This window comes from Nilaparvata lugens, chromosome 1 (genome assembly GCF_014356525.2).
Source record: "Nilaparvata lugens isolate BPH chromosome 1, ASM1435652v1, whole genome shotgun sequence".
Lineage (NCBI taxonomy): Eukaryota > Metazoa > Arthropoda > Insecta > Hemiptera > Delphacidae > Nilaparvata > Nilaparvata lugens.
Window position 1 is genome coordinate 32,564,924 of NC_052504.1, and position 24,576 is coordinate 32,589,499.

General features: G+C 33.5%; 1 protein-coding gene across 1 annotated transcript; it reads right to left on the bottom strand.

Annotated features, from left to right (window-relative positions):
- Nucleotides 1-520: 520 nt before the first annotated feature.
- LOC111053299 (protein Skeletor, isoforms B/C) lies at nucleotides 521-24,576 on the bottom strand. The gene is made up of 13 exons (XM_039423038.1): nucleotides 24,211-24,576; nucleotides 20,703-20,895; nucleotides 19,982-20,115; nucleotides 19,024-19,096; nucleotides 18,258-18,432; nucleotides 17,986-18,091; nucleotides 17,480-17,616; nucleotides 15,913-16,048; nucleotides 14,971-15,160; nucleotides 12,600-12,703; nucleotides 10,804-11,058; nucleotides 4,314-4,421; nucleotides 521-1,534 (listed from the first exon to the last, which is right to left on the bottom strand). Exons 1-13 carry the CDS (start codon nucleotides 24,245-24,247, stop codon nucleotides 1,329-1,331), a joined length of 1,854 nt encoding a protein of 617 aa, XP_039278972.1. The 5' UTR covers nucleotides 24,248-24,576; the 3' UTR covers nucleotides 521-1,328.

Genomic DNA, 24,576 nt, shown 5'->3' on the forward strand with positions numbered 1-24,576 from the left:
GATATAGAGTTTTTGAGTTGCCTGGTTTATTAAGAGCATTCATTAGTATTATTTCATCATTTTAATACTTCATTGATTAAAAAAATATGTAGAAAATACTTTATTCTATTTATGAATGGAATAAATATTGCTGTAATGCTATAGCATAGGAAAAATATTCAAATCAATGCAAATATGGCCGCCAAAGTGATCAATAGAAAACAAAACTGGTAAACATAACTTACATCTCACAATAATATTTGTCTATTCATTTAGTGAGACAGATGTCTATGTAAACATGATGAAGCGGCGAAGGTGCAGGGACCTTCAACTTTGACGCTGCACCATGTTCTGACGCAACTATCTACATTCACTACTGTATTTTGAACCCTCTCAGCTCCACTGGTTTTACCCATTCAAATGTCGATTTCACAAACACAAATTGTGACAATCACAATAAAAATTAAATACGACGTTCAATAGTTTGAAGGAAATGAATTGAAAAAGTACATATATAAAGTGTATAAAGGAGTACAACTAGTTCTCATATCACAAAAATTTATTGCACAATATTTCCATTTAGCAGATCTCTATTTTTTTATTCTGTATCAAAGAAGTAATAATTATCACTTTTGTAGTGCGCGAAACTCAATTTGACTATCAGCATAGCAATCTCTAATACAAGGCCCTAGCCTACGATATTGCTACGTCGCAGTGTAGGCCTAGAATCTAAACATGATTGGTGGAAAAGATTTAAAATAATAACAGCTGATTTTTTTCACCAATCATGTACTAGATTCTAGGCCTACACTGCAACGTTGCAATATCGTATGCCAGGGTCTTGTATTAGAGGTGGCTATGCTATCAGTCGATACGTTTTAGAGATATGGAAGAAATGTGACTCTGACTTGTGGTGTCACTGACTAGTTTTATAAGGCATTTGGTGATAGTTTTAGACATTCTATTTACACTAATTACATTCTCACTATAGATCTATCATGAAGTCATGAGAAAAAGCTTGACTTCCATAACGCCGCTGCGATTTCAAGATTTTTCTCGTGGCTGAAACCTCTATAGTAAAGTACCTAGATACTCAATGTAATTATGGTAAAGCGGGTTAGATCACTACCACCTGGATTTATTTATCTAACCACTACCATCTAGATTTGTGAATCTAGGGGGTAGTGGTTGAACTCTAATGCTAATAAAAAAATTATTGAAAAGAACAAGTTCGTTGCATATTATATGACCCAGACCTGTAGGATTGGTGCAACTATTTTGAATTGGAAACTATGAAATTAATTTGACTCTTTTATTACAAACTTTCAAACATAATCAAATAGACTGCTTTAAATTATGAATGGTATTGTTGAAAGTGCTATAAGTTGGAAGGCACAAAACATAAAACTAGTGAGCTGAGGAGAGGAACTGTACGAAGCGGAAAAAGAGTCGATGATGTGTATTTTCCAGCCCATGTTCGAGTGCGTGTAACTGTTGTAGTAAACTGTATCCGGCCACGAGGAGTTAGGTGTGACTTCCAGAATGGCTGGATCTCCTGCAAGCAAACACCACGCTTATCACACAGTTACCAACAACATATCTAATTGATAAATAAGGAGCCATGTCAAACATACAATACTATAGTTACTATGTTAGATTGTGTATATGATGTGGTATTTCTCAATAATGAAAAAACACAAAGACTCATGAGTGGTTGATTTATAAATAGTAGTTGGCAGCATTTCTTTGTTTCATTTAAAATATGCAATAAATCATTCATCCAGAACAAATTGGTTTATTGATTTTAATCAACAAAACAATATTGTCTTTACATATCCTGATGGACAAACTCATGAAAATCCTATAATTCCAGTCTACACCCCCATCATTGCAACATTCCCAGGCTTGCCACACAATTTCCATTTTATTACCTCTGGCCTGTATTCTAATATAGGCTACTCTGTCATAGTTCAATAAGGCTGTGCAGTGTGCATCAAACTTTTGAAGCTTATCACCGGTGACACTTTTCAAAAATTTTGGATACTATCAAGTTACCAAAATTTATAAGGATGAACTTTTTCTCATTCTTATTGAGATATGAGTGCCTAAAGCTAAAATCTTTGAAATTTGTCATTTCAGAATTATCGGTAGTCCAGTCAACGAAAGGTTCTAGAGGGAAAAGTTTGGTAGGCAATTTTGACCCCGCAGTTCTGTTTATGGTAGAAAGGAGGTAAACATATCAAAAGTCATATTGAAACCTTTATCTTGAAGGTGTGACATTTTTAAAAATAAAACCTCATCCAATTATGTTATTTCTGCTCTTATAACTTTTCAAAAATTGATGGAAAAACTCCATGCTGATAAACTTATGTCTCTCATAGTTTTCAAGATATTAGAAAAACACGTTTGCCTCCAGTTTTTGCTCCTATTAGCTTCATACCTTTTTAATTATTGATGAAGAAAATCAATGCTGAGATTATAGTGAATTGAATTCTCTTCAATTTAATGTATAATTTATGCATAATATTGTATAATTGCATAATGTATAATTTTATGCATTCCTCTATGACCTTTGCATCTACTTTAGTGTTAAGTATAAATCAAGAGTTTTGAAACAATAGACAATTGACAAAGGAATTTGAAGGGAAATTTTTAACTTTCAGTTTTGTTGAGGGTAGTTAAGAGGTGAAGATATCATAACTCCCTATTATCACCCCCTGTGTGTTTTCTGCTCGAAATGTCTCGACATTGACGAACATAATCATCAGTTTAAAAAATAACTATAAGCCAGATAAAAATGATCGACACCAATAGAAAGAAGACATTCTCCCCGTTACTAGGATATAAAAATCTCACTCAATACCTCCCTTAATACTGAGGGAAGTGATATTCAAAAAAATAATAGTTTTGCAATGTTTTTAATTCCTTCAAATTAATTGATCTTCCTTTTAATCCTTCAACCATGAAACTTTTTCAGCACTATATGGGATATGGAGGAAGATATTCTACATCTAAGGTTAAATTGGAAATTTAAGAAAGTTGCAATTTTACAGGATTTGGCAAACCTGTAATTTCTTCGGTTGGAGGACCAAGTCTCAAGTAATTCAATACAGACTATAGAGGAGTTTGGGTCTCAAAGTAGTCACCCTTAAAAGCGAGTAGCAGGCGTATGGAGCTTAACTTATCTTATCGATAGCTAATCATCGCAACCACGAAACCAAATCGCATGTCAATGATTTAGTAACCATATTGATATAATATGGTCGTATCCATAATATAATCCATAGAGACCCTCAGTCTCATTATGGATTGGAAGAAACTGCTATCCTTGAGATTTTGCAGATCAAATTAAAAGGAAGAATTTTTGAGAATTAGTCATTCTCATCGATATTTTTTGATGTGGCTCACAAGCTCGTTGAGAGTTGCATTATTTAAATTCTATTTTGGCAATAATCATTGTGAGTGTTTACAGTTTTCAAACACTCTATTAACAATGAAATCAAATCATTACTTATTAATTAAATACATAGGTTACAATATGATTTAAGTAGATTATTATCTTCTAATAAGTTTTACAGGCATTATCATCTTATTAATTTAATGAAATAAATCTTAATAATTATAGAGTGCAGCAGCGAAACTTACTTTTTTTAAGTAAATAGAACTCTTTGTATGATTCAGAAAGTTTGTATAAATTTTTTGTAATGTAGACACATATATAAAGTTTTGTTTCAATTAGTTTTGAATATCAAATCAGGCAGGTGACGTCCCCCATTCTCCATACACTGAGTAAGCCGATTTCTGGCGTTTGTCATGACTCCTGCCAGCATTTCAGGCGTGATGTTAGCAATTTCTTCCCTGGTATTGATCTTCAAATCTTGTAGGGTCCTTGGACGGTTCACAAGGGATTTCGAAAACCCCAATAGAAATAATTTACAAGGGTTCAAATTGAGAGATCGGGCTGGCCACTCCAAATCACTCCTAAGTGAGATGAGGCGTCTTGGAAAGTGTTCCCTCAATGAAGTCACGTAGTGACCCACGTAACAATTGATTTCCGGTCCGGGACAGTAGCCAAAGGGGTTAAATTAAAACGATTTCAAAATGCGCGTTTGGTTATGATCACAGAACATACGCTCGAAAAATAAGTCTCAAGGCAAATGCACGCTTCTTATTGTTCCAATGCATGATGGCGACTATACATGTCGGGAAGAAAACTTTATAGTCCGACCTCTCTAACGAGACCGATTTTGCTCTACTACATCAGCTGAATGAATTGCGTTCACTTAAAAAAAAAGTTTTGCTGCCGCACCCGGTATCATGAACTTATAGTTTACCTGATTCGCACGTTACATGTAGAGATTTATTGAATTTTCTAAAAGTGGGAAAATCATCATCCAGCCGCCTATCAACACCTTTGTGACGAGCAAGACACAAAGGTCCGGCTGAAACGACAAAATAATTCAGATTAGATAATAATGTTTATATGGATTATTTGTAAATTAGCCTTTGATATAGTCTTTTTCATAGAAGGCTACTGAATTTATCTTTTACACTACGGTATAAGGGATGCAGGGATAGACCTATAGAAAGAAGTTACAATACTTTTGTTTTCAACTTATTATTGGAAGTCATATTTACTGACAATCAAAGCTAGAACTAGACAGTGTCAAAATTGGATTCTGAAGGTAGGACTGTCATTGACAACATTATATTGCAAAGCAAAGTTCAAGCAAAATTGTTGATGAACTAAGCATCATTGATGCACAGACAATACCGACCATTTTTTGACGTCATTCCAAAAGCAAGTTAATAACGCAACACTATTTCAATGCTTATGAGATTTTGTAAAATAGGTTTCTTTTCTTTAAGATATAGTTGCTAACATTTATTTTTAGTGGAATCAGGACGAGATGGCCCCATACATCCATAAAACGTTACTTGATATTGGGAACTTTATTATTAACGTACTGTTACTTCTATAATTTATAAAACAAAATAACTTTGACAAAAACATCATAGATAAATATTTTACAATTTAATTTTTTCTATTAGACTAATAATGGAAAATAAAAACATTCAAACCCTTGATTACTTTTAAAACATATGAACGAATGTCAATCAATTTCATCCACATCAATACTACTCATCATTGACGCTCCACTAGGCCTTGGCTGATAGTCTATGGGCTGCACATTTCTCAAAACGTAAGAATAAACAAAATTGAGCAACAACATGAGATACATCAACATTATAATCAATGCTGCAGCTAATAAGATATTTAAAACACCGTATAAGAATCGCAGCAACATCTGCTTATCCTCATGTTTTTTTCAAAAACTTTGATTTTACCAAGAATTAAGGAATGACATTAGAATTTAAAGGACCACTTATTACGTAGCCTATCGTATCCAAACTTGAAACACTAACCTATTAAGAACATTTTTTCATTGACAGATGAAAAACTCTGGCTGTATTTATTTACATTCTATTAATTGATGCATCCTGATGCATTTTATTAAGTTAAGTGTATGGGGATTTCACCTGAGAGTTTACAGCTGGGCAAGTTATACAATAGTATAACTAGGTATCAAAAATCTCCTATCTACTAATAATATCATCCATCTTCAGTATCATCTATAACGATCCATCGAATATTAAAAATAAAAATCTTTAGAATAATGTAAATAATTATTGAAATCGTTAAAAAATTGAAATTATTATCGTAATTCCTTACATAATTATTAAATGGAATAATATTCTATTTTAACCATTTCTGAGGTCATGAGTGATGAGAATTATTACGTTCGGTACAAATTGCAACACAATTCAATAATAAAAAACAATAATAATAAATAGACAATAAGAATAATCAGACATTAATAACTCAACACTCGTCCTAAAAAATCAGTAGTCAAGAGATGCGTAGTCAAAGTTTTGTTACATAGGCTACATAAATAATAATATTAAAACTATTACATTGTTCTGGCTACAGTAACTATAAGTTATACCACAGTGTGTCCATTGACTGGCATGCATTTGATTGGATAGCATGATCAAGTGGTACAAATCTGCCATTAAGATTCCAAACAAACTTTATTCCTATCTTATTGCATTGTAAAGTTGCACTTCTTTTACCGATCGGAAACATATTTTGAACTTACGATAATTTGGGAATAACATTTTCGATAGGAATTTGATTATACTTTTACATAAACCAATAAAGATAATTCTAAAAACATTCATAAAGCTTAAAACATCAATTTTTCTTCTCTCGGGCTCCTCGCGGACCACTTATTGTGAACCACTAATCTAGATAAATATTATGCAAAAAGATAAATCTCAATTTTATTGTACCCCCTCATTCAATTTATTGGATTGAACTTCTAATAATATAATTCCAAAATATTTTTAGCGGCTCATTTGAATATAACATTTTTGAAATATATAACCGTGATTAAGTGCTGATTGAAGACGTATTGACTTCTCTGATTGATTCTCTTCAGTCCTGAGTACCCTACCCATTACATGTTCAATTGTTGAATAGCTGTTGATATAATATGAGTTTCGATTTGCACTACCACGAGCAGTGGTCAAGATTTGAAATATTTAAATATAAATAATAATTAATGGTTATGGGTTTTGTGTTTTATTTTTAAATTGTTTACATGTTTATTGAATTACCAAACGTGCCTATCAATAATATAAATCAATATGTGGCACGAGCAGTGTGACATGTTGCACCATCTTGTTTGAACCACAGCTCCTGGACATCATGGTTGTTCAATTCAGGAATGAAAAAGTTAGTAATCTTCCATAAAGTGGATGGACACATATCCAATTGCTGTGCTCGATGGCGGATGGACTCATTCGGGTCTTCCTCAATGCTACGCTCTACAGTAGCAATACCCACTTCTGTACGCACCGTACGGCGTCTCTGAGGATGCGAGTTATCAATAAGAGTAAACGAGGTGCGAAAACGAGAGTTAATCGAATTAACTGCTCTGATGGACGATTTTTTTCAACGATAAAATTGAGGGCGCGATACGTATCCTATTCCGCATAGAACCATTATTTTCGAAATAAAATTGCACTATTTGCCAGCATTGTTCAGAGGTAAGTTTATTCATGATGAATTGCCAAACAAAACTGAGAATAAATCATGTAACATCTGTTAAATCGGTCGCCATCTTGAACAGTGAGGCCAATTTAAAATTCTATACCTCTAAAAAAGCACCCGTTATTACAACACATTTTCCAATATTTCAAATAATAAGTCATCAACAGTCAATTTCAAACCTCATGATCAGAGCATCACACCCTCAGCAAAAATAAAGAAAGAAGAAAATGAATGAAAATAGCAGAGACCTGAGGTTGGACGTGGTTGACCACGCAATGTATACTGAACTCCACCCAGAACTCGAATCTGCTTCTGAGCAGCTTCACTGAGCCTCTCCACACCCCCATGCGGCTCATCAGTGATTATGAATGGATTGTAGAACTCGGCACTGTGAGGGTTATTGCCACCAAAGATACGGAATGCGTAAGTAAATCCTCTCTTCATCCAAATCTCGGGTATGAGCAGACCATTCAGGTACCACGCTAAGCCATTCGAGGACATTCCTGTAACAGAGAAAAATGTATTACAAATCAATTTTCTGGATAGAGTAGATGTCTTACAATAGCCAATTTGCCGAGAATGGAAAGATCATAATTTATATAATCATGGCCAATCTGTAATGTTAATACAACACTACGCCATGTACACTATAGTTTTCGATGAAAACTATAGATTGGCTCTAGAACACTAGATTGGCCACGATATAATTGACTTTACACGAGTCTAGATAAGTCACAATGTATGGATCTAGATCAATGGTACTGCTCTCTTAGAATTTGTTCAAGTAATTTCTAAAGTAACAAAGTAGAATCCAATCTAACATATTAAATAATATCTTTATCACATTAGTACAGAGAAGTTTAGATTGTAATTACACAAATAGTCTCTTCAAAAAATGAATTAATTTGATAAACCACAAATTACAATTTTCGCTAAAGAACCGTTCGCTATGTGCGCTATTAGCTAGGAACTGACAACTAAATACAAAGTTACCTTCCACAGTTATATTGCATCAACAATAATACGTAGAATGGGGAGTGCTGAATTAATAAGTACAGTAATTCTCTGTATAACTTATATATATTATTTGCGAAATATCCATTATTAATTTGAATATAAAAAATCTTCAGTAAACATAATGTATTTGAATAGAAAATAATTACGGTATATTAAATATATTATACAATTAAAATCCATAGTTGTGAAATATCCATTTAATTTGAATATAAAAAATTCTTCAGTAAACATAAGTACTTTATTTGAATAGGAAATAATTACGGTATATTGAATATATTATACAATTAAACTCCATAGTTGCGAGATATCCATTTCATTTGAATATAAAAATATTCTTCAGTAAACATACTGTATTTGAATAGAACATAATTACGGTATAATAAAAACCTTTTAAACCTCATCGTTTTTCTTCCAATTAAAAACAAGGAAATAATTTCCGCCCCCTTTCAAAATCTCTTCATGTAGGTATTAAATTAATAAATTATTATGTCAATTTTATAATTATTATAATATGGCTAGACTGGAAACTTTGGGCGCATATAACAGAAATAAACATAACTATTTCAATAATTTTCAATCAATTTCTTCGCCTCGTCGTGACAGGAGACTTAGTTTGGTGTAAACATTATGATAATCATAGAACATAAAATTGGTGACAGGATGAAGGAGGGAGCCAATTTAAAAAAAAAAAGATGAAAGCATTCATTGTCATCGGGTTCTGAATTCTGACCTATCCTGAAAAATTAAATTATCTTATAATTACTAGATACAATTATTAAAGCCATCAAGTAGGCTACAATTAAACTTACTTTTTTTTAATTCACCAAGTACGCCTACATGGGAAGAAAACGATGATTGGTTTTTTTACCTTCTGTTTGTTCAATGAAGGAGAGGTAGTCTCCTGAAATCTCCCCATTATCTATCCACCCTCAAATTATTTTCCATTACACGCACCTTTCTCATTAAGAAGTGAGAAATTTTCACAGAAAAAACAAAATTATTCGAAGAAATGAAGTGTAAGCCTACCTGTGATAGCAGGATAACCGCGTTGCCCTCCGCCAGAGGGGCCCAGGGTGGCAGTGAATGTTCTCAGTGATTTATCTATTATCTTTGGTCTTTCCCATCGTTCCCTGTTCATAACAATTCAAAAAATATTAACAAAGTTTGATATTAGTGAATACTGAACAAAAAATGTGGCGCACTCACACAACTTTCCTTGCCGTTATGAAAATTTATCACCTGACGCTAGTGTTCACGCGCATCTCAAGTCTACTATTCAAAGATCCAACCCAGCTGGTGACAGGACAATAACGCTGGAGACACACGAAGTCTGCTATTTCTTCATAGTGAATCTATATATATAAAAGCGAAATGGCACTCACTCACTCACTCGCATAACTAAAAATCTACCGGACCAAAAACGTTCAAATTTGGTAGGTATGTTCAGTTGGCCCTTTAGAGGCGCACTAAGAAATCTTTTGACAATATTTTAACTCTAAGGGTTGTTTTTAAGGGTTTAAAGTTCGTCTTTTAGCATGTATATTCTTCTTCTCCCAATCTCTTAATTATAATTGAAATTTCCATATCATATGTTACTATAGAACTATAATCTAGTTAACTGGCAACTAAATTAATAATTTTGTCAGGTTGGCATTAAGTTGAGTTGACTTTGTTAGGTTGGCACCAAGTTGAAGATTTGAATGCATTTATCGCGGAAAAATTGATTGGGCACTGCTACTTCAATTCTGGGAATATTATATTACCAGCCGTCAGGCTCGCTTAGCTCGCCATATCCGTTTAGCCAGACGTTTAGTCTGGACCCCCGACTGGATTGTCCTAACATATGATAAAAATGCTCAAATGAAAAATGCAGGCGAGCGAAGCGAGCCTGCTGATCTCACTCTTGGACGATCCAGTCGGGGGTCCAGGGGGCGGAGCCCCCTGGCTAGACGGATATGGCGAGCAAAGCGAGCCTGACGGCTAGTGATATAATAGAATCAACAGTTGCCAACAGTTAGCAATTGAAATAATAACATTTTCTCGAATTTCGAGCTTATTTTGAATTTTAGGTGAAAATGTTACTGAACATTACTTGTAGAGATTTTCATGCTTAATCTTTTCCACTAGAATTTTTTCGTTTAAATTGTATCTGAAGCCTCATAATTGGAAATCTAAAATCAAACTTTGCATAGATGGGGCGGAGCTCCTGGAATTTTTACAGATATGGGACTTGTGGCAGTTGATAGAGCTAATCAATTACTATTTTAGGTGTAAATTTGATCAAAATCAAATCAATCACGGTTGGAGCCGTTTTCGAGAAAATCGCGAAAAACCCTGTTTTTGACAATATTTTCGCCATTTTATCCGCCATCTTGAATTGCATTGGATCGATTTTTTTCGTGTCGGATCCTTATATTGTAAGGACCTTAAGTTCCAAATTTCAAGTAATTTTGTTAATTGGGAGATGAGATATCGTGTACACAGACGCTCACACACACACACACACACACACACACACACACACACACACACACACACAACCTTAATTTTTCGGAAAGCAATACTTTCCTTACCTATGGTAATAGGGCAAGGAAAGTAAAAATGGGATATCTGTATTTCCAATCATGATCAGAGCATCACACCCTCAGCAAAAATAAAGAAAGAAGAAAATGAATGAAAATAGCAGAGACCTGAGGTTGGACGTGGTTGACCACGCAATGTATACTGAACTCCACCCAGAACTCGAATCTGCTTCTGAGCAGCTTCACTGAGCCTCTCCACACCCCCATGCGGCTCATCAGTGATTATGAATGGATTGTAGAACTCGGCACTGTGAGGGTTATTGCCACCAAAGATACGGAATGCGTAAGTAAATCCTCTCTTCATCCAAATCTCGGGTATGAGCAGACCATTCAGGTACCACGCTAAGCCATTCGAGGACATTCCTGTAACAGAGAATAAATGTATTACAAATCAATTTTCTGGATAGAGTAGATGTCTTACAATAGCCAATTTGCCGAGAATGGAAAGATCATAATTTATATAATCATGGCCAATCTGTAATGTTAATACAACACTACGCCATGTACACTATAGTTTCCGATGAAAACTATAGATTGGCTCTAGAACACTAGATTGGCCACGATATAATTGACTTTACACGAGTCTAGATAAGTCACAATGTATGGATCTAGATCAATGGTACTGCTCTCTTAGAATTTGTTCAAGTAATTTCTAAAGTAACAAAGTAGAATCCAATCTAACATATTAAATAATATCTTTATCACATTAGTACAGAGAAGTTTAGATTGTAATTACACAAATAGTCTCTTCAAAAAATGAATTAATTTGATAAACCACAAATTACAATTTTCGCTAAAGAACCGTTCGCTATGTGCGCTATTAGCTAGGAACTGACAACTAAATACAAAGTTACCTTCCACAGTTATATCGCATCAACAATAATACGTAGAATGAGGAGTGCTGAATTAATAAGTACAGTAATTCTCTGTATAACTTATATATTATTTGCGAAATATCCATTACTAATTTGAATATAAAAAATCTTCAGTAAACATAATGTATTTGAATAGAAAATAATTACGGTATATTAAATATATTATACAATTAAAATCCATAGTTGTGAAATATCCATTTAATTTGAATATAAAAAATTCTTCAGTAAACATACGTACTTTATTTGAATAGGAAATAATTACGGTATATTGAATATATTATACAATTAAACTCCATAGTTGCGAGATATCCATTTCATTTGAATATAAAAATATTCTTCAGTAAACATACTGTATTTGAATAGAACATGATTACGGTATAATAAAAACCTTTTAAACCTCAACGTTTTTCTTCCAATTAAAAACAAGGAAATAATTTCCGCCCCCTTTCAAAATCTCTTCATGTAGGTATTAAATTAATAAATTATTAAGTCAATTTTATAATTATTATAATATGGCTAGACTGGAAACTTTGGGCGCATATAACAGAAATAAACATAACTATTTCGATAATTTTCAATCAATTTCTTCGCCTCGTCGTGACAGGAGACTTAGTCTTGGTGTAAACATTATGATAATCATAGATCATAAAATTGGTGACAGGATGAAGGAGGGAGTCAATTTAAAAAAAAAGATGAAAGCATTCATTGTCATCGGGTTCTGAATTCTGACCTATCCTGAAAAATTAAATTATCTTATAATTACTAGATACAATTATTAAATCCATCAAGTAGGCTACAATTAAACTTACATTTTTTTTAATTCACCAAGTACGCCTACATGGGAAGAAAACGATGATTGGTTTTTTTACCTTCTGTTTGTTCAAAGAAGGAGAGGTAGTCTCCTGAAATCTCCCCATTATCTATCCACCCTCAAATTATTTTCCATTACACGCACCTTTCTCATTAAGAAGTGAGAAATTTTCACAGAAAAAACCAAAAATTATTCGAAGAAATGAAGTGTAAGCCTACCTGTGATAGCAGGATAACCGCGTTGCCCTCCGCCAGAGGGGCCCAGGGTGGCAGTGAATGTTCTCAGTGATTTATCTATTATCTTTGGTCTTTCCCATCGTTCCCTGTTCATAACAATTCAAAAAATATTAACAAAGTTTGATATTAGTGAATACTGAACAAAAAATGTGGCGCACTCACACAACTTTCCTTGCCGTTATGAAAATTTATCACCTGACGCTAGTGTTCACGCGCATCTCAAGTCTACTATTCAAAGATCCAACCCAGCTGGTGACAGGACAATAACGCTGGAGACACACGAAGTCTGCTATTTCTTCATAGTGAATCTATATATATAAAAGCGAAATGGCACTCACTCACTGACTGACTGACTGACTGACTGACTGACTCACTCACTCACTCACTCACTCGCATAACTAAAAATCTACCGGACCAAAAACGTTCAAATTTGGTAGGTATGTTCAGTTGGCCCTTTAGAGGCGCACTAAGAAATCTTTTGACAATATTTTAACTCTAATGGTTGTTTTTAAGGGTTTAAAGTTCGTCTTTTAGCATGTATATTCTTCTTCTCCCAATCTCTTAATTATAATTGAAATTTCCATATCATATGTTACTATAGAACTATAATCTAGTTAACTGGCAACTAAATTAATAATTTTGTCAGGTTGGCATTAAGTTGAGTTGACTTTGTTAGGTTGGCACCAAGATTTGAATGCATTTATCGCGGAAAAATTGATTGGGCACTGCTACTTCAATTCTGGGAATATTATATTACCAGCCGTCAGGCTCGCTTAGCTCGCCATATCCGTTTAGCCAGAAGTTTAGTCTGGACCCCCGACTGGATTGTCCTAACATATGATAAAAATGCTCAAATGAAAAATGCAGGCGAGCGAAGCGAGCCTGCTGATCTCACTCTTGGACGATCCAGTCGGGGGTCCAGGGGGCGGAGCCCCCTTTCTAGACGGATATGGCGAGCAAAGCGAGCCTGACGGCTAGTGATATAATAGAATCAACAGTTGCCAACAGTTAGCAATTGAAATAATAACATTTTCTCGAATTTCGAGCTTATTTTGAAATTTAGGTGAAAATGTTACTGAACATTACTTGTAGAGATTTTCATGCTTAATCTTTTCCACTCGAATTTTTTCGTTTAAATTGTATCTGAAGCCTCATAATTGGAAATCTAAAATCAAACTTTGCATAGATGGGGCGGAGCTCCTGGAATTTTTAAAGATATGGGACTTGTGGCAGTTGATAGAGCTAATCAATTACTATTTTAGGTGTAAATTTGATCAAAATCAAATCAATCACGGTTGGAGCCGTTTTCGAGAAAATCGCGAAAAACCCTGTTTTTGACAATATTTTCGCCATTTTATCCGCCATCTTGAATTGCATTGGATCGATTTTTTCGTGTCGGATCCTTATATTGTAAGGACCTTAAGTTCCAAATTTCAAGTAATTTTGTTAATTGGGAGATGAGATATCGTGTACACAGACGCTCACACACACACACACACACACACACACACACACACACACACACACACAACCTTAATTTTTCGGAAAGCAATACTTTCCTTACCTATGGTAATAGGGCAAGGAAAGTAAAAATGGGATATCTGTATTTCCAATCATTATAAGAGAAACGTAAAGAATTTTAGTAATTAAAATTAAAAAAAAAAATGTATTAATAAAGAAATATGGATTTGAAATTCATTGAATTAAGAACAATTGAATATATCCAAGGCATAAAAATGTTCTGTCTGCATGGATGCACAGGAAATTCTAAAATTGATCTCAGCGATTCTGTTATGATGGATGATAATAATAATGATCCAATCTATAAATTTTTATCAAAAGAAATGAATCATTTTCTTTGAATTGGAAATATGCATGTCTATTGACAGATTATAAATCCATATGACCTATTCTCATTTATCATTCTTATCCACACACGCAGAACTCCAAGTTTTATGGAAGAATTGCAATTGAGCTATTTTTCCAAATGATCGAGTACCTATAATCAAGATTATAAGTTTTGATTTTTCTAAGAATAAGACAGTGGCAGTGCATAAAACCTCATTAAAATATAATACGAAAAATATTAATATGACATTGAAATATAATATCAAAACTTAAAATACAACTATATCTTATCCTCTGTAAGTTGTAAAAATTCACAGACTTAAATTACAGTCAAATTATAAAATGATACTGCAATGAATTTCGAATGTGAAATCACAGAATAATGGATGATATAACTTGGATATGCAATATGATTATAGTTCTTGTTATTTTGTAGCTGAGTCATTTCTCAACTCATCAGCTTGGCATGATACTATCAGTGCTCTAGACTTTGGATTACACTTACTTTGGCTCTGATTGAGTTTTTGTGAACGAATAGCAGGTATTGTAAGGCTCCTTGCGACCTAACTCTATGGGTGTAGACCCCCTGGGGTAGATGTCATGGAATGCAGGCTCATTGTTGGCATCCAGTCTCCCCAGAGCCCAGATCACTTGGCTAACTCCTTCAGTCTTGAACTCTTTGTCACCAGCATCAGCTGAAAGTAAACAAGATCTTTGTCTCAACTAGAAGTAGAGAAAATTACAATTCAGCCTTTCTCCTTCCAGTATGTTGGCATAAGTAACCTTTGACATCTCCCATACAATGAAATGAACCATGTAAACGATGCATGCAGGAGCCTGAGAGAATGATTGAATATAACAGAGAAATATTTCATTAGATTTTAATTTATATTGAGAATAGTGATAATGTTGTCAATGGATTTCGCACGAACTAAAAGCATGCTCCAGTCAGTAAGTAAAGCAATATATTTTAATCAAATTATCTGCAAATCGTTGATAAGTTTTGAAAACATCATGAAGCAGCACAGTAGCAGCACGTAATGGATCTTAGATCAAGAAATTCATGACATTCATAATAAATTCAAAATTTCCAAACGAAACCCATGACGGTGGAATTCCAGCCGATCGGCTGCAGCTACACCACATTGCATCATCAATTGTACCAAATTTTGATCAATCTGGAAACTTTTTTTCAACTCGAAAGACAAACTCTTTCCATCAACGATAAACGCAACTTCCAAACATTGAGTTCCATTATCCTATCCATACAGGATTGACGTTGAAGTGCCACCTAATAATACGAAAAACACCAGACCAGACTGACAACCTTCCCTCGTAAGATAATAAATTAATTATTGAGCAAATCGCGTAATTTGAAAATACTCATCGCCAAGCCTTACACAATAAAAAATAATATTGACATCTTTTTCCAATAAAATAATCTTACATGAAATCAACGTCCTCCGGTAGGTGATGTAAGTGATTTCGTCTTCCCTGGCGAATGTATGTAACTGATTATTATCTATGGCTCCGATGAGATCATCTCTACAGACACCTTTATACTGTCCAAGAACTTTCACACACTGTAACAAAATTTATTCAATCTCATTCATTTGTAACGCAGCATTGTTCATGTGTATATATGCAATACAAAGTGTATATATGTTATGTTAAAAATTATAATTTCATCATAAACAATATATTTCTTACAAATCATGTATGGAACAGAGTTATTCGAACTTATTCTCTCTAAACGAAAAGTGAGTCATGAGTAGATTTAGACTATGTTGGGCTATGTGGATTACATTGAATAAGGTAAAGATTACTGTATTTACTCGTATTACCCTTGATATTAATAATATTATGAATTGCATTTCATTAACAATTGATTTTCATAATGATATTATATGATTTTTTTAATATACTAAAATATTGATATCTTTTCTTTTATTGGTGTTGCAGCTCTCGCTATATAAAACGATCTGTAGGTTTTAGAAGAACGATCTGTAGAAATTGTTTGACACTAATGTTGGCGAACCAAATATGGTACAAAAAGCTGGGTCAAATCTGAGAGTAATCAGTGGCGTAACGTACACCCCCGCTGCCCCCGCGGTGCGGGGGGGCCCGGGCTAGGGCCCAGATAATATGTAGGCTAATAAAGGTTTTCTGAAAAAATAAAATTACCCGGTCTACGGGGCCCGGGTTAGGGCCCGAAATGATAATTATATATTGTATACTTTAAAAAGAAAAATTAAATAATCATGGAAGTAACTTTTGATAAAAAAGCAGAAGTTTTATTGTGGAAAATGACAGGTTGTGTAAGAAGAAATATGCAATAGAACAATGTTATCAGTCTGGTTATAAATTATCAAGAGAATACAAGTAGAAATAATGAATAAGGCGAAAAAGAAAAAACAATCATTCATCAATCTACTCGTAATAATAATTATAGTTCCATTGACGGAGCTTCAATAATAAATTGTGTGCTGGTAGTGAGGTTATTGAAAGATTAGGAATGTTGTTTGTTTACAAATCATTAAGATTTATACATCCGGTGAGACAATCCAGACTGAGACTATTCAAACCACTTACTTATAGATAAGATTTAGCCTACTTATGTTCTCTCTGATTCAAACAAAGATTGTCAGAATGGTTGTAAATAGATCGTTATCTTTATTATCTTTATTTACTATCTTTAAGTAAGCATTGGAGGAAAGAAATTATTTTCCCATTGAATTCCTGAGCATATATACCCTATAACATATATGTAATTCACTCATGAAAGATGTACGTTCACATTGGAGTTTAATGCTTGGGATTAAGGGAGAAGGGGGCTGGAGAAAGATGGTACCTACGATTTTAGAAGAGGGGCCCGGCATTTTTTTTGGCGTGGGGGCCCGGTTTGGAAACGTTATGCCACTGAGAGCAATTATTGCGATCCTACTATTAGAAAAATAATTATAGTAGCTATTCAATTGTTCTAATATATTCATGATGCTCATTCTTATTCTTACAGGAGAATTGGCTGTGATATTATAATCCAAAGCATAGCCACGATGGCCGTCTATGAACGCAATCGCCACATCAGATCCCAGCATTTGCGCTTTTTCGCTACTTCCACTCAGTCCAAAAGACATGTAGCTATTATCATCTGAAAAACAAAAACAAAACAACCTGATAACTTATATTATGTGGATGTTTGATGGCTTTCTTTACTCTTCCTCATAAAGGACGTTGGACATGACTTTATCCATTACAATACCAAAAGTTGATCACAAAGGCTATCGCTGTAATATTGAACATAAGAATATTTCTTCGGTAAGATTTTATTATCAGATTCAACCAGCTAATTTTCTCTAACAAGTAATTCAAGTCGCATTTCGTGAACTATTAACATCTCAACTCACAACCAAATCGTATGCTGATGAGTGAATAATATCTTAAAGTACCTATCTAAACCTGAAGTAGGCCTACTCATCACTTAGATACAGACGATAGGAATTACAACTGTGAAACTTACTAATTTGACCTGCCAATTGGATGGTGATTTGAGGTCCAAATATTTCCCAGCTTACTTGTAAGTCCTTGTGAAGCTGAATGCAATTTGGTAGAGTACTTTTATGGGGCTGAAAAAGAAAGATTTTCTTATAGATTTAGATATTTTAAACAAATTCAAAATTGAAAGTCTGTTTACACAAGTTTGATTCAAAGAAGCGAAAATTACTCACAATTATCTATATAATAATTTTCAAATATCCAATTTACAATACATTTTACAAATATGATACTCACAATTATTTTAGCTAGAGATGGTGGCACGTTTGGATTGTCTGGAAGAATGACAGAGCCAAAATTTTCTTTTGTTTCTACATTATAGATGCTCAGCCAGTCCAAGTCAAAAACAGTCAGGTCTCCAGGCAATTGAAGCGTAATCGTTTCCGAGTTATATAAGCGCAATGGTTCCAAGCTGTAAACAATTATACAAAGTAATTCATTAGAAGAATAAGCATCCAGGCCTATACAAAATATTGAATATTTTATAACAACAAATTTGGGAGAGTGAAATTTAGAAATCAATCATAATAATTATATTACCCATAGTATTGCTCCTATTATCATGTGAATTTTATAACTGTATCAAAATAGATACCGAAATAGAATTTCATCATCACCTAGGCTCGAAATACAACTAGAAAGTCGCCTTTGTAAAAATTAATAATAAATAGAGAACATTAGGTCTTTAGCCAATTATTTTCTCTTGCTACAGATCACTCCATTTCTCTGAAACACATTGATTTTCATACATCTTTGAAAACAACTTCCACGGACACATCTATCATTTATCTATCCACTAAGAATCAATGAAGAGGTGGAGGTTTTGCTAGTGATTGATGAAATAATGATACGAATGACTCTGATGTTTAAGTAGTTAGAGAAGTTTGAACCGATCGTAGCCCCGAAGTGAAGTTGGAAATCGATTTATCCTGCTCATATATTGACAATGTGATGATACTCACTATAAGTATCATTCATTAACAGTATTTCTGATGATACTCACTATCCATACTCATCAGGAACTTTGAATCCTTTAGAAGACGGTTGAGGTCCAACTCCAACCCAAAAATATGTATCTGGAATGAATGAAAAATGTTCAAAAATTTACAATTTAGTGTTTCAACCTGACTTACTCATGAAATAACATGAATAGTATGATAGGTGATGCATCAGTGATGGAGTGATGTCCGCAATTATTATAATATGCTTGAGTGGATACTGTATATTTTTATGGCCTATATATTACTGTAGTCTTTGTAATTTATTTTCCCTATTGGATTTGATAATACTACTGGATAAAAATTTTATGTTTCGACTGTGCCTTATTCCTTCCTCACTAGAGAATTTAATCATCAGGGTAGCCTATCTAAAAAATGTAACAGATATTTTATGTAGTTACTTTATATAACAGTTGCCGTTCATTCCATGGATTAAAAATATATCCTGCATATATTTATACTGTATATTTTATATTACATGCCCATTCATGCACCGAACTTTTTTAAATTTCACACAGTTCACAAATTAGGTTCTAAAAATATTCTGGGAAAATTTCAACTCTCTAACCTTTGTAGAAACGAAATGGCGGCATATTGAAAAAGATACTTTAAAAGCATTAAAATGGTGTTTTTGGTTTAATAAAATACTTTTATTGTTGCACTTTACGGCAATATAACTTATGAATAAAACAACTTGAACAAGGCCTAATAAGAAACCTTAAGAGTCCAAAATTATTGAAATTGAAACCCATCCACAGCAAAACACTGATAACAGGCGCTTAAGAAATGATTTGTAAACTCTTACAAAGACACTCCACGGTATCCGGAGAAGTTCCTCTTCTATTGATCGTTTTAGTTCCACATCATTATTGAATTCATAAACTTTCTCCTTCAAGTAACCCCACAAAAAGAAGTCACAAACAGTTAAATCTGGTGATCGGGGTGGCCAATCTAAAAAATCACTTCCACGACCAATCCAACGGCCATGAAGTTTGTCATTTAGTAAACGCTTAACATGATTTGTGAAATGAGGTGGAGCATCATCTTTTGGAAGATTGCTTGATCCATTTCTGGTACCATCAAATGAGGCAATACTACTGCAACGTAGTAAACAAATAAGATAATTACTCATGAGAGTAGTAAACGAATTGGTAAAATTTTCAATATGCCACCATTTTGTTTCTACGAAGGTTAGGGAGCTGAAATTTTCCCAGAATATTTCCAGAACCTACTTTGTATTGTAAACTGTGTAAAATTTAAAAAATTCGTTGAAAGAATGGGCACGTAATATAAAATTAAACGTATAAACCTGTTCGTGCGACAACCGGTATAATTTGGACTCTCAGTAATCAATTGTAATCAACCTACCGGCCCAGTAGAAGTCGTTTGAAAATAATTTCACCACAGAAATTATTAGGTACCGTACTCAAATTATATCAATATTCCATTCACCTTAAACGAATTATTGCTCTTCTCTTTGGAGGTTTATCAACTAAATACTTCTCTTCCTTTCTCTTCCTTTAAAATAAGTTGAAATTTTGAATATACTACTATAACCTGTTGAGATAGCATATAATCGCTAACATTGACTTTAATTACCAGTAAAGACTAAGAATTTTAGAACCAAATCATCATATTATTCCTTATTCAAAAATCAAGATAGTTGCTTACTTATTGATAATGCACAATGAAGCCCTGTGGTCCGGGTCTGTTGCTGGCTCCCGCCCAGAAAAACGTGTCAGGTCCGTTTCCATCGTAATTGAAGCCAGTTATGAGAAGTGTGTAGGCATCGACTGCATACACATCTCCCGATACTTGGTGGTGGTACGAATTCAATTTCCCCACATATTTGCCTCGATATTTCTCACTTGACACACCTGAAACAACCGGAAGTATATGCCATTGTAATACAGATAGACTACTTTAAAAATTGAGAGTTCCAATGAAGAATTAGTTGTTGCTTAATTTATCTACTTTTAAAACAATAAGTACAGTCACCTGCGGATAAGATCAACATGCTCACGCCGAAAACTGTTCCTATTCCAATTCATTTTAACCACATAAAACTTCTTTGATAGAATATATGAATTAGAATGAGTAAATTATCCTGGCTGATTTTCTAAAATAAATTACTAGAATAGATCAGAATATCTAATCTATCAATCACATCATCTTGAATAGCATGTTATTGATTACGCCTTAAAGCTACAAATTTTTGGAGAAGACTCATAATAAGAAAAGAATTAATTAAATAATATAAGAGTTTAATGAAAATGTTTTTCCATTAAAAACACATTTACACAATAGGCTTAAAATAAGATAAAAAACCATTTCAGTCCAACAAGGCATGTCATAATATTGTAATCAACATCATGGATGCTCTGTCTTTGAGCTACTTTGAGATATCAAAAGTACACTGCTCTAAATCTCGATGCCAATAAAATATCTTACTCCCTGAGGCAACTTATCAAAGAATAGAAATTGCCTATTCATGAATTTCTCGTAGGAATGTCTTGTGCAACCGCATACAGAGTATCACCAGGATAGAATTATTCTTGTTAAATTACTACTGTGAGTCTCCTCCTGTTTTGGAAGTTACGTCTTTCTCCTTCATTTACCGGTACATTGAAATTGCAGACATCACATGGTGGAGTGTCATTTTTTGTTATTCTGAAATGACTGCAGTCTGTCAAAATAACTCTTTGCAATTACTTCACCAGCAAAGTTCCATTATGAATGGATCGAATAGTCCATGTACCTAATATTTAAAAAATATTTTGTGGAAAAATGCTCTCTTGTTCAAATTAATAAATATTCATCTGTCTAGCACACTTTTTATAACTTATGATGATTGGAATTATCAAAATGGACAGTTCGATGTCATCATAATTTATAAAAGTAGGGAAATGCTTCTTTTTTCCATTCAAGTTGGCGAAAATTATTTAATCATTCTTGAACCACTTATAATTTAAGTTTTTTACAATATATATTACCAAATACATCAAATTTTTTATAAGAGAAAGTTTGCGAGTCATTTGTAGCTATATCTAGATTTCACAGGAAGTATCTAAGTAAATAGAGTAAAAAACTATTCACAAAAACTTTTTCTGTTTGAGATTCAGTTTTCCTGTGAATGAGAATAATATAGATTAAACCGAATGTTGGTAAAATGACTGAAAGGTTTGGCATCCTACTCAAATTATTCTCAGTTTGAATATAGCGATAGCCATCATAATAGGTAATTATGAAAAATTATTATTATTGATACAACAATAAAAATCAACAGTAGACTACCGTTTTCCATACGGTACTGTATTTGTATCAAGGTTAACAACTCACAAAACCTGGAACTTTTCTCAAGGTCGGAGTAAAAAACCTAAAGATCATTGCCATTTATTTGTCTGTCTTAATAGCTACAACACTAACTGGATTATTCCACATTCCATGTTGGTCTTGTTTTTCATTTTATAAATATCAATATATGTCTGAGTTATAACTTACAGCGCAACCGATATTTCAGTGCTTCAAATTGTAACTTAATACTTAAGTTACTTATACCTTATACCTAAATCTGCCAGCTTCCATTTTATTTTCAATTGCAAAAATGTTTTTTTTTTCATTGAATATTTCGGAAATGAAACTATCCCAAAGTCATAAATATAACGCAACGTTTAAGTTTCTAAAGGCAACAGTTGAACCTTTTGACTTTTCAACAAGGAATTAAATTGAAAAATTAATAAAATTTCTTATCAATGCTTCTTATAGGATAGTAGTCATTTGTTACTTATTAGACTTTCTGAGAAATAATTTCCAACATTGTTTGAAATAAAAGAGAATAGGCCTAGGTGATTGAAGATTTCTCGATATCTCCATAAAGCCTCTCCCTGCAGATCTGTAGAAGGTTGAAAACGTGTAGAAATGTGTAGGGCATTTGTTTAGGAAACTTTTAATGGGATTGTTGCGTACAGTTTTGCTTGCTCTGGATTATGATTCTCATTTTTTAATTGTCTCCTTATTTTTTTTAAGCAATAGTTTTTTTGATGATGATAATTTACAAAAAACATATATAAAGCTAGTGATGATTTATTTCAAAACCAAGGTATACTTTTCAAAGGAAATTACTCATCTCATAGATATCCCATATCATTCGTCTCAACAGCTAGGTTGACTCAACAGGTTGCAGTTCAGTGTTTACCGATCATGATTCACACACGTGCGTCGTGCGTCACACCTAAACTATGTAACTTTCAAACTTACTACCAACCACCACTACCTGACGACCATCTATCATTTGCAAAGGTGGCACTCACACGCTTGGACTTTTTAATCAATCAGAAGAACACTGTTGAAGCATGTCAAACACTTATGTTGAAACAATATGTTCTCATAGTTTGTATTTAAGAATCTAGCTATCATTTTCTTATAATAATTGAATTGAATATTGGGAAGGCTACTTATTACTCAACAGATAGTTTTTTGTTTAAGGATGATGCCCACATGAGCTCTATGCGAGGGTAATGACGAGAGGATTATGATGAGGTATGAGTAGCCAGCTTTAAATGGGTTCCGAACCACTGGGAAGTGATTTTCTAACTCATAAATTGTATTAAGAGAAGTTCTAAATTTATGAATTTTTAAGAGTATCTATTCAAGATGAGTGTTTATTATTGGTTTAGATTTAGATGGAATTATCTAAAAAAGAGAAAAAATAATGGAAAGCTTTATAATATAATTATTAATGCTTTATTTATTTGTATTACTCTTGTGTGTTGGAACACCAGCATATTGTTTTCCAATAAACGATATTATTTATAACTAGTTTGTTATTTTCATAAATTATTCAGAGTGAATTAGAAGAAAAAATATTCAACTCAAGTGGGAGTGGAATGTTAGAAAATGAATATATCAATATCGTTTTAAATCATCAATGAATATATCAAATGAGTAATCAATATAGAATAATTATTAAATGAAATAAAATTATCAATTTTATCCAATTGACCTTCAAATGAATCAATAATATTATTCTATAAAAAACAATATCGAGCTGTTTACTATCCTGATTCTATACACAAACAATATAGGTACTATTTACCGTATCTTTTGATAAAGTGCTTCTATAAAGGTATCGCAATAATGTTTATACCGTGCCCTGATTTCACTGTCAGATCTACAGTGGCACTTTCACTTACCTAATAAGAGCGACAGAAAAGCGAGGCACAGTTTCATACTTTGAAAGCGAATTGGCTAGCTACACAGCATGGTTCGATGGAACAGCTCGCCGAAGACCTGTTCTTGTGAGCAGACCAACTGTAGGTCTATCCGAAAAGTTCACTAATCAACACCAAACACAACAGTGGATTCCACAGATATCTTGACAATGCATTGGATATGAAACAGATCCTGCACTGATTCTATAACGCAAGACTAGTTGCTGACTACTGAGACCAAGACTGACTCAGATAAAAGAAAGGTTAGAGGTAGAGCAGAACCACTTTCCTTTCCTCCAGTCATTATTCCAAATCCATTGAACGAATAACGGGCATGCTAAGCGGCTA